The sequence below is a fragment of the Pogoniulus pusillus genome, chromosome 35 (genome assembly GCF_015220805.1).
Source record: "Pogoniulus pusillus isolate bPogPus1 chromosome 35, bPogPus1.pri, whole genome shotgun sequence".
NCBI classification, from domain to species: Eukaryota; Metazoa; Chordata; class Aves; order Piciformes; family Lybiidae; genus Pogoniulus; species Pogoniulus pusillus.
Window position 1 is genome coordinate 9,316,496 of NC_087298.1, and position 12,116 is coordinate 9,328,611.

Genomic DNA, 12,116 nt, shown 5'->3' on the forward strand with positions numbered 1-12,116 from the left:
TCCAGTTTCCTTTTGGCAGACGCTTGCCGTGTGATATCTACTGGCACGGGGTATCCTTCCATGATAATGATATATTCTCAGGTCAAGTCAACAAGTTTCCAGGTACCATATTTCTGTTTCTAGTTTAAACAAATGCTTTAAAACCATATTTATTTGAACTCTTTCTGTCTTTTACTGTTGAAATGTGAATGATCTGCCTGATCAGCCGATAGTATTTTTAGCATATTACTGGGTTGGGTAGGTGATTTCTGCTTAGGGGGCAAGAACATATGCATGGCTGTCCCAAACGTTTTCTGAACTGAAATTATTTTGCAGAGGAAGTGTTTTTGATGAAAGGAGTACTTCATACATGAGAATTGAGGAAAATAAGTGTGTTAGGCTATAATTTAAGTGTGCAGTTATTCTGTGTTATCTAGTATTGATAACAGTGCTGCTGTAGCTTGATTTTAAGGTGGAAAGAATCTGTTTTGTCCTCTAGCCAGTCTCAGGGAGAAACTCAAACAGAATTTCTCAAATGGATTTTTTAATATTGAAGATTTCATGTCAGCCCTCATCTTATGAGGCCTCTTCTATTTTTTCAAGCTCCCTTTTTTTCTCATTTAATCCCTGTTGAGATCTCTCTAAATAAGAGCTTAGGTATTGATTTATCTAAGCCCTTTACTTCAGATTTGTTGCTGCTATTAGTATGCTGTGAGAATAAGAACCCTCAGATATTGAACTTGATGCTTTATTTACCCTGATTTTCTCCTGTCTGTGGGAAGTTCACATTCAAGTATTGAATGGTGTAGCTTTCTGATGGTTTAAATCTGTGTTCAAAGAATGTTACCCACTCTGCATTCTGGCTTCTAGGTGGTAGGTAAGTGGCCTATGCAGTAGTCATAACCAGAGTCCTTTCGAACTAGAGCTGATTCCAGGAACATTGTGCTACCTTGATGCTGGGTTTTACTACCTCTTGAAGAAGAGATCTTGGTGCTTTTCTTAATTACTCGTGAGAGATTCAAAGAATCTGAAAAGATTGATTCTCAGAAGTCTTTCCTTAAAAATAACTTCTTAGTCATGTTCCTGATGGAAAAATACTTCATCAGATGTATTCCCTGTCCCTTTCTGTCCTCTTTGTACCTTTGGAACCTCCTGGCTAAAAGCACCCAAACTTGGCAGTTATTTGCAGTGACTGAATTCTGGGAGGTTTTGTGGAAATTACTGACCAGCTAGCAGAGAAGAGAAGCTCATAGGTGATGTTCTCGCTGAGAAAGGAACAGTAGCTTGACCTGTGCCATGGAAAGCATAGAAACACTACAGGAGTAACCCTGAGTGCCCCGACCTCAGGAAAAGCTCCTACCAGAGCTCACATGGATCTGGAAATGCCATGATCCAAGCATGAGATTGGAAGCTGCAGGAAAGCAGCTACATTTGGCTGCTCACATAATAACCTGCTCGTCCTGACAGAGTTACTTAGACAAATGCAAAGTAAATACAGAGTGGGTGATTATATTTAAAAGATATCTTTTACCTGTTCCTGGAACAATATCAGGCTAGGGAAATAGTTTTGGATTGTAACAAAGACAGGGGTGGTTGTTTGACTGGAGCTTTCCCTCTGCTATTCTGAGCTGTATTTTTGATAATGAATTTTTTCAGATCTGATACAGTGTGAAATACGGCAGGGGAGAGCTGCAAACACTTGATCACATTTTAAGTTTTAAACTGTTTCAGCTTTATTGAATGCAGTGAGTAGAGTGCCTACCAGTAGGGTGAGTAATGCTTTACCAGTTTACTTTTAGGATGAGTTTTCAGTGTGGATTTTCCCTCCATTTTAGACACTGTCTGCTCTTTCCCCAGGCATGACGGAGATGGTGCGGAAGATTACCCTGAGTCGGGCAGTGCGGACGATGCAAGACCTCTTTCCTCTTGAGTATGACTTCTATCCTCGGTCCTGGATTCTGCCAGAAGAACTTTCTCTCTTTGTGGCTGAGGTAGATTACTTTTACTCTCATGATATAACCTGGTGGATGTTGTTGCCATGTCCTTCTTTATTCATTTTTTTAATGTCTTTATTTAAAATCACACCTGGATGATGTGGGGGATGACCTTTTCACTTTTACCACTGGAATGTGGCCAGCAGGTCAGGAGAGGTGATTCTTCCCCTTTACTCTGCATTCAAGATCCCACCTTAAATAGTTCATCCAGTTCTGGTGTTTGTGTCACAAGAAGGGCACAGAGCTGTTGAAGTGAGTCCAGAGCTGGGCCGTAAGGATGATTAAAGGGTTCAAGTACTTCTACTGTGAAGATAGGCTGAGAAAGCTGGGAAGCTAGAGAGGATTCTGGGAGGACCTTCCAATACCTGGTGGGATCTTACAGGAAGTCTAGAGAAGGACTTTACATAAGTGAAGACTTCATTGCACTCTATAGCTCCCTAAAGGGAGGTAGGAGTGAGGAGGGGGCCAGCCTCTTCTCCTTAATGATAAGTGACAGAACTAGAGGAAATGGTTACAAGCTCTACCATGGGAGGTTTGATATTAGGATATATTTCTTCATTGAAAGGGTTCTCAAAACACTGGAATGGTCTGCCCAGGGCAGTGGTGGAGTCACCATCCCTGCAGGTTCAAGCAGTGTGTGAACCTGGTTTGTAGGAGCATGGTTTAGGGTTGACCCTTCAGTGCTGGGTTGAGGATTGGACTTGGATGATCTTGGAGGTCTCTTCCAACTAGATATATTCTGTGTGGAACTTCACTGGGTTCATTGGCACTGAAACCTTTTTAGTCCAGCCTTCCTGTGCTATCCAAATCCTTCAGCATTTTGTACTGTCTGTTGTTAAATATACTCACACATTCCTGAATAACTCTTTGGTTGACTCTCTTCTCAAGCTGGTGCTCTATTTTAATTATTCAGAACATAACAAGGTGCCAATCGCTTTCAGTTTGGGGGGGTTATTTTTTTTTTAAAGGGATGCTTTGTGTGGATGTTTGGTTCCAGTTTTAAACATATTTAAACAAATATTGTACGTGTTTGTTTTAACCCAGTCAGAGGCTCTCTTCCCTCTCCGCTCTGCCTTGGTAAGGCCATAGTTTAGTTCAAGGAGGACCTCTGGGAAATGCTGGAAAGAGTCCAGCACAGAGCCGCAAAGATGCTGAAGGGAGATGAATATCTTCCTTATGAGGAAAGGCTGAGGGAGCTGGGGCTCTTCAGCTTGGAGAAAAGGAGCCTGAGGGCTGACCTCATTCATGCTTTTAAAGATACGAAAGGCAGTGTTGGGAGGATGGACCCAGGCTCTGCTCAGTGATGTCCAGTGATAGGACAAGGGGCAGTGGGTGCATGCTGGAGCACAGGAAATTCCGCATGAACCTAAGGAGAAACTTTTTCACTGTGAGGGTGACAGAGCCCTGGAGCAGGCTGCCCAGAGAGGTTGTGGAGTCTCCTCCTCTGGAGACATTCAAAACCTGCCTGGATTTGTTCCTGTGTGACCTATTGTACATGATCCTGCTCTGGCAGGTGGGTTGGACTGGGTGATCTTTTGAGGTCACTTCCAACGTCTAACATTCTGTGATTCTTGCATGCCACAGTATCTTCTGCTTGGGAAAGTGAGAGAAAAAGATAGAGATTTTAGTAGACTTCTACACTGTGTGTTGGTCTTTGGATAATTACCACATCCACAATCTAGTTAAATCTATGAACATCTTCTAATACATACTTTTAAGTGCTGGGTCAGTGCCATGGCACTGCTAGTAAGAACAAAACCAAAATCCCAAGGGTACTTGAGCTGTATTGCTTTAGATCTGAGACCAGTTTGTAAAAGGAGTGTAAATTACCCAATCAGTTTGGCTGTGACAGGTAAAGAAGTGCAAATAACTTGGAAATAAACTTTCGGAATGGTGCTCTGGGGTTCGAGGGATGGCTCTCTGGGGAGCTGGGCGCTGATGGAGCAGCGCGGAGCAGTGCGTGGCCTCTTCATCAGGGTACAGGCACAGAGCTGCACACTGCTGTCAGCAGGTGGCGCTGCGAATAAATACTTTGCTTGAACAGTTACTGGAGTGAAAACGATTCCAGTTTCTGTTCCAAGAATAACAGATGTCCACTGACACACTCCTAGGAGTTTCCTTTGCATATGTTCTTCCATCTGTGTTTGAGAAAAGCATAGTTCTTGTTATCAAACATTATATTTTATAGTGTAAGAGTTGATGTTCTACTTAACACGACTTTGCAATGCAACCTCTCCAAAATAAGAAGTGCAAACCAAAAACATTCCAAATCCACTGTGAACCATAAATGGTTCACAACACTTTTCACGTGCTGGTTCAGGAGTTCTCAGGAGGAGCTCTCTGGTTGTTGGTTGTTCGTTCACGTGTGGTTTTGTTTGCTTTACAGCCACTGGACTCTAAGGCTGCTGAAAATGTCAGCTCTCTAAGACTGAATTTTCAGCTTACTCACAAACAAGTACAATACAGCCTCTGTGTTAGGCATACCCCTGCAGGAACTGGCATACACTTGCATGTGTGAATGCCATATGTGCATTCATCTGAGCAAAGGATGATCTAGCCAACTCTGGTACTTCTGGAAGTAAAGCTGTATTGTCAGGGGCTGCAGCTACTAAGTACATAGCTTTAGATGCGTCATGCTGAAACTCATACTGCTGTGCCTTCACTGTCGTTAGTATTGAAGTCCTTTAAGGCACAGTTAATTACCAAAGGCCACAAGTTCTGTGTCAGTGTAGGTGTAGGTTAGACACGAGAAGGTGATGTTTACAGTATAGAGTTTTGTCACAAAGGGCTGGACTGAGAAGTAAACACCTGGGAGATGTTGTAATAGAAATGACTCCTGAAAGGAAGCTCCTTAAGATTTTTAATCTCACTGTGTCCTCCTCAAGTACTACACACTGCAAAACTATTTCTCTCTCAAATACTCTTATTGTATGTCACTTCTGTAGACATGATTGTGAATTGTTGTCATACAGTTGTGTCAACTGCTGAATCAGATACTGACAGCATCCCCTTCTTGCCCCTGTACATAAGTTGAGGTAGAAAGTACTACAGCTAAGCTTATTAATCTTCTGTGATTTAAAAATCAATAATTGTTGAGAAAGCTTCACTCCTGTTGTAGATGAATTTCATATTGGGAAAAGCCAACAAAATGGTAGTTCTCAGAGTCATTTGTATTGAAATGAAACAGTGCTGGGTATTTTTAGCAAGGGCTTTAAAGTTAAATTTACTAAATATATATTTAATATGCACCTATTTTTTTTTTACCTTCTAAAACATTTTGTACTACCATGTCACCAGCTGATGCAAATCTCTCAGATGCAATGGTAATCACCTCTTTGCTAACAGAGAGGAATCTATGTGCTAAGAACTTACTTCTAATAGGAAATTCATATTTCTGCAAAGCTTGGAATTCAAACCAAGGCCTTGATTGCTCTCGTACTACTTTCTTGGTGTTGTCTGAGAGGATGATGAATAGGCCTGGTGTGATTAATTTTTAATAAGAGTCTAATTTGGACTGTCTCATTTCCAGCACAGCGTATTTTTGGTGGTTTAATCAGGTTTTCAGCGTTTGGATCCCTCTTAGGCATAGACATGAATATTGTAGTCTTTGTGCTGTCAAATCTTATAGCCCATTCTGTGCATTTATTCTAGAACACTACATTCATCCAGGCTCTGTTTCCTCATGAAAGGCAAACCTGCAACTGGATCAGATTTTCATACTATGAGACATTATCCTCTCTCCTCTTGCTGTTGACTGTAAATGGTTAACATGTTATTTGAAATATTTTCCTTCTGTCAAGCTGAGTACAGGAAATATTTAATCTGAACTAATTTTCCTACATGACTGAATTTTCTATGTCTGGACAAGCCTCCTTATAATGAGAACCTGAAAAAAAACATAGCCGAATGGATCGTGGAGAATTCGAAGGTGACAGTCATAAATTTCCTTGAAGATCAGAACTCACCTGCTTTCCTCAAGACAGTGTGCTGAAAACCAGACAGACTCTGGCTTACTAATCCCTTTTTTCCCCCACTGTTCTGTTTTCATCTGCCACATGCAAGTTTTGATGGGCTAGGTGACCTGAATAATATCCAGACCTTCTAAAGCATCAAAAATGGACTAGAAAATGATAGAGAAAATGATTTCCAGTTAAGTGGAAGTAGATAAGGATGATATCCCTGAGACAAATGATCGATAAAATGCAGAACTTCAGAAGCAGAATGTTGTTGCATCTTTAACAGCAGTCCCTGGAAAGGACTCTTTTTTGGAAAGGTGCTGCTGTAGCAGAGCAGAACTAGCCTAAGGCATGAACAACAGGCATGGGAACGAGACCAAATTGCCCTGGCTGGTGTCATAGAGGTTCTTTCTTGCTTTCTAGCTAAGTAGACCATGGTTGGCACTTTGTACATACAACTAGAGTCAAGGTTTGCTTAGACATAGAGGTTGAAGATCAACCAAGTATCTCTCTGAGATGCTGACTTTTAACAGCAGTGAACCAGAGAAACTCCTCTACTATGCAAAGTAATGTCATGTCAGGAGAAGATTATTCTTTAGTGGTAAAAAGACTAGGGTATAAATCCTGCTTTGCACATCAAGGTCTGCTGATCTACTTGTACCTATTTATCCACACACAGTTTATGTAAGCTTGATCTTCATTGTGGTGTTTTATCCTTCAAAGTGACCTATTTTGAAGAAGGATCTTTTATTGAGTTACTGTGATGCTTGTCTGTAAGAAAAAACATAGTCTAAATAATTAATCTGGAATGTCTGCTGTAGTTCATAGGGAGGCTTTTAGCAGTGTGATTCCCAATGAAGTAAATTACTGGATAGGATGGAGCTGGAAGTCCTTCAGGCCTTGGGAACACCATTGCTAGCAGAGCCGCGTCTCTTTTCCAGATCAGCAGCCTAATGTCACCTCAGAGGCTGCTGTCCAAAAGTTAGGGTGATTTGACTGGTGCTCAGCCTTTTTCTGCCAGCTAGTTTGTCCTCCTTTGCTCTGTAATGGTAAGGCTGATGGTAACAATTGATTCTTTTTGTCTTTGTTAGTTTGTATCCTCAGGTTTCTTAAAGTTAATCTCCAGTTGTTGCTGGTGAGCCACAGGCCTGTGTAGAACCAGTTCACCAGCTTCCTTCAGCACGTGTCTGGCTGACTGGGGAGAATAGCAGCTGCTGTTTGCTGCCACAAAACATGTGAGGCTAAGAAAGGAATGATTTGTACTCTGACATCCCTCCACTTTGAAAAGAAGAGAATTTGAATGTTTCATTCTTTCGAATCTCATGGGTAGCTGATGAACATTTTAGCCTGCATGCTGCCTTTTCTTCAGCTGCATTCTTTGTTGGGGCTCCCTGTGCCAGTGCTGTAAGGAGTTTCACGAGCTACAGTCCTTCAGCGTCCATTCATTGAAAGCTGGGTTTTGTAGTTGCATTCTGATAAATTACAGTTTGTGCTCTACGACTCTCTTTTCTCTGAATGTTTGTGGATGCAGTGCTACTGTATTTATACCCATTGAGGCTTTATCTGCACACAGAGAACAGCAGTAGAGCTGAGAGAGCTCCAGAGGCTTCCTCACTGGAGTCCTGTTGCTTTACCATGAACTTAAAGAGCTGCCTAAAAAAGTAATGCAGCAGTTCATTTTCCACTGCTTGCTCAGTCCTTGACCTCCAAATCAGTTGCCAATTAATACCACTTCCCTTGGGTTTTCTTTTTGTCCTTGTGGTTGGATCACTCCCTTCACACTCCACTTCCCATACAGCTGCTGATAGTGGTGAGCAGCGCTGGTGCTCATGGGATTTGGAGAGGTGGCAGCAGGTCCTCAGTCACTCTACACCTCAGGTAGCTGCTTTTTTTCCTCCTACTCTTCTGAAGGCTGAGAAATGTTAACTCACTGATTTAAACAGGCTCATCTGCTTTCCTTGCTACATGTTGTAAAATATGCCATATTTTATGAATAGCTTTAAAAATTCATCTAAGATAACTCTAAATCCTTCCTGATTTCCTTCCTTTCTTTCTCAATTTCAATTCTACTAATTGAGGCATCCAAATCTCTGCAGTTTCTACTTTTGCTATCCAAGTAATAAATAAACTAAAATTTATTTAGGCTGTGGGAGATGAGCATGTAACATGAAAGAGCTGATATTCAGCAGACGTGTCAGGCCCTTACTGTGACCTAGTTACTCTCTTCCTGATTTTTTTTGTTTGCTGTCCTCAAATAAAATGCCTTGAAGCTTGCAAAGTTTAGGTTTGTTTCTTGGGAATGTGAGCTTTGTAGGCAATTTAGATGGTGTGGGTGGTTTAGATGATTACTTTATTATCTGTTGTTAAAAGTTTCCCTAATTGTATCGGTATTCTTTCTTTTTGAGAGTTTTGAGTGGGTCTGTGCTGTTGACAAGAGTACAAGAATCCAGTGGTTAGTTAGTGGTGCCATGTTTAAGTCTGACTTGCTGTATCCAGTTGGGAATGACATTACCCTCCAAACATTCCCTGATAAATGAATGTATCAGTTTAACATGTGCAAAGGCCCAACCAACCTTATTCCACTATTTGTGCTTTGGACAGTCAGCAATTAACAGTCTGTTCCAGGTGGGATTGGCTAGATTTCTCACAGATAAAAACTGATTCTTCAGGAAGGAAAAATGAACTTCTACTCTTTTTTTTAATGTGTAGCTCACATTAACTTGTTAGAACCAAAACCTCCACAGATATTTATTGTTGCTTCCAAGAAGCAAGTTTTCCAGAGGGTTGTTGTCTGTTAGGGTACCAAGCTCTATTTACGGCCCAGAAATGAAGCTGCTGATGTCACTGTGTAGAAATGACAGTGGGACTAGGCAAACACTTCAGATTCATAGGATGGTTTGGGTTGGAAGGGACCTTAAAGATCACCTGGTTCCAACCCCGCTGCCATAAGCAGGGACACCTTCCACTAGCCCAGGTTGTTCAAAGCCGCATCCATCCTGGCCTTGAACACCTTCAGGGAGGGAGCATACTCAGCCTCCCTGGGCAACCTGTGCCAGTGTCTCACCATCCTCACTGTAAAGGATTTCTTCTTAATATCCAGTCTAAATCTACCCTCCTCAAACTTAAATCCATTCCTTGTGAAGTGCTTATCCCTGGAACACTTAGATCACAAAAAGTTACCATGAAGAAACGGGCACCTTCAGTAAAGCTGTGAGTGATTGAGTGAACTGTTTTAGACTTTGATACATTTGGATCTAGATCTGACATCAAAACTCTTTTCTTTTTTGCTCTTCCTGTGTGAGGATATGGACATCTCTCTAGAATCCTCTAATTCTCTATAGTTTACTTCTGTATTTCATCTAACTAAGGCCACATCTGGAATTCTGTAGGACGGTTGAGTTCTGACAAACCACAGGCACTTCCCCATCACTATGGTTATAATTTCTATTTGTGATAAACCATTGCCCATGTACACCCCAAGAATCTAGGGCACAGTGCAGAAAAAGCCTCAAGATATGGCTATAATGGCTTGTATTGTTTTCATGGATAGCTACAAGGAGCTGAATACACAAGAGCTGAGGTCCAGGCTGCTGTAAACAATACAGAAATAGGTCACACAGTCCTCCAGCAGCGTTCTTACCAAGTATTAGAGTTGACTTGAACAAACAGATCTTTCATGGCAAGGCAAGACAAACAATGGAAAGAAACTGATAGTGAAAGGTACTGGTTTGCAAACCTCTGGGCTTCTTTGGTTTTTTATTGTGATTTCATCCCTCCTGTTCCAATCACAGACTCCTAGAATGGCTGTTTCTGTGCTTTGATCTTTGAACATGTGCTCACAGAATGTTAGATGTGAAAACTTCTTGCTTGCTATTTTTATTCTAGTGGGGGTGTCTCCCCTCACCCCATACACAGTAAAATCGATCCTCAACGTGTATCTTTTGGAAAAAAATGTTTTCCAGAATGATTCTATTAACTTAAAATGTCAGCAGTAAAAAGTATCTGGCAGAACTTTTTAAGAGAGCTGCAGACTGAAGGTGTTTCTCTGTGGGGATAAAAGGAAGGTGAAATGTATCTTATATAGTGACTTTTTGAAGCCTCTGGTGATGCTGTGAGATGGTGGGGTTGTGTTGTCTGTGCCCCGGAGAGCCCTCCGCTCGGGGGCCGGTGCCCCGGAGAGCTCCACGCTTTGGGAGCCGGTGCCCCGGAGAGCCCTCCGCTGGGGGGCCGGTGCCCCGGAGAGCCCTCCGCTGGGGGGCCGGTGCCCCGGAGAGCCCTCCGCTGGGGGGCCGGTGCCCCGGAGAGCCCTCCGCTGGGGGGCCGGTGCCCCGGAGAGCCCTCCGCTCGGGGGCCGGTGCCCCGGAGAGCTCCACGCTCTGGGAGCCGGTGCCCCGGAGAGCCCTCCGCTCGGGGGCCGGTGCCCCGGAGAGCCCTCCGCTGGGGGGCCGGTGCCCCGGAGAGCCCTCCGCTCGGGGGCCGGTGCCCCGGAGAGCTCCACGCTCTGGGAGCCGGTGCCCCGGAGAGCCCTCCGCTGGGGGGCCGGTGCCCCGGAGAGCCCTCCGCTCGGGGGCCGGTGCCCCGGAGAGCCCTCCGCTGGGGGGCCGGTGCCCCGGAGAGCCCTCCGCTCGGGGATCCGGTGCCCCGGAGAGCCCTCCGCTCGGGGATCCGGTGCCCCGGAGAGCCCTCCGCTGGGGGGCCGGTGCCCCGGAGAGCCCTCCGCTCGGGGGCCGGTGCCCCGGAGAGCCCTCCGCTCGGGGATCCGGTGCCCCGGAGAGCCCTCCGCTCGGGGATCCGGTGCCCCGGAGAGCCCTCCGCTCGGGGGCCGGTGCCCCGGAGAGCCCTCCGCTCGGGGGCCGGTGCCCCGGAGAGCCCTCCGCTCGGGGGCCGGTGCCCCGGAGAGCCCTCCGCTCGGGGATCCGGTGCCCCGGAGAGCCCTCCGCTCGGGGATCCGGTGCCCCGGAGAGCCCTCCGCTCGGGGGCCGGTGCCCCGGAGAGCCCTCCGCTGGGGGGCCGGTGCCCCGGAGAGCCCTCCGCTGGGGGGCCGGTGCCCCGGAGAGCCCTCCGCTGGGGGGCCGGTGCCCCGGAGAGCCCTCCGCTCGGGGATCCGGTGCCCCGGAGAGCCCTCCGCTCGGGGGCCGGTGCCCCGGAGAGCCCTCCGCTCGGGGGCCGGTGCCCCGGAGAGCCCTCTGCTCGGGAGCCTGAGTAGCACAGCAGCAGTGAGCGTCTGGAAACAAACTGAACATCTGAACTAGCTTGAGGAAACAACAGGCCAGGCATGGAGTGTTTTGTAGATTCATGCAAATGTTTTAGTCTGGTTCTCCCCCAGCTTTCCTCCTTTACCTGATTTCACACTGGGAACATCTAAAGAAAGATTCTGACTTGCAATGTGTTATGAACAGATCTTCCTAATAAAAACCAAAGCCACTGAGAAGAGTTGTTGAAATCATGGTGGAGTTTTCTTTACCATACCTTGAAGAGAAAGGTGCTCATTGTATGTCAGACCTGAGGGGAATGCTGGTATAATTCAGAAAACTCTTGATTTTGGGGAATAGTGGGAGGTAGCAGGTGAAGCATAAACTCTCTGCTTTGTTTGATAAATCTGTGGTATTTGCTTAGTGTTTGTACACAGCTTCATATTCTTTAGTTGTTTTGTGTTTTTTAAACACTGACTGATTGTGAAAAGTATTCAGTGGTGGAAAAGATATTATCAGTGCCAGGTTCTTGCTTCATTTTTCCTTCTTCTGGTGCTCTTCATCTACGTTTATACCCCTATAAGAAAAGTGTCTTTCCTTAGGTTAACGGTGGTTATCTTTGTTCTAGATGCAGTGTGAAAGTTTAACTTTGCAGTTTCATACACCTTAGTGAGTAATAAACTGGATCTCATGGACTATACAGAGTTTCATTCTGCAGATTAGTAGATAACATTATAAAGAAGTTCCTGAACCCATTTAAATAACAGCTTGTTAAATAAAATGACCTTTTATCTGTTCTGGTGCTTCCCTACTCATGTTTTTTTGTCTCTCTTTGTGCCCATCAGCACTGTTTATCTCCTGCCTTTTCCAGTCTTACTACTACAGTGATGTCATCATGTTATTGGTATTGATTTGTGCTTTTGACAGCAATTTGTTTGCTTTCATAGTATCAGCCCTTCTTCCTCTCCCCAATTAGTGTCTTTCAGTGTAATTCT

The 12,116-nt window shown here is 44.7% G+C and overlaps 1 protein-coding gene across 6 annotated transcripts in view; it reads left to right on the forward strand.

The window, feature by feature from the left end:
* TTLL11 (tubulin tyrosine ligase like 11) overlaps positions 1-12,116 on the forward strand; it is a 102,797-nt gene that overhangs the window by 57,338 nt on the left and 33,343 nt on the right. For 5 of the 6 annotated variants that reach the window (XM_064171643.1, XM_064171639.1, XM_064171640.1 and 2 more), the window contains 2 exons: positions 6-102; positions 1,837-1,970. In XM_064171643.1, the coding sequence (XP_064027713.1) occupies positions 6-102; positions 1,837-1,970 (231 nt within the window). Of the gene's footprint in view, positions 1-5; positions 103-1,659; positions 1,749-1,836; positions 1,971-12,116 lie in introns of those variants that run through there. The other variant, XM_064171645.1, reaches the window with a different exon arrangement.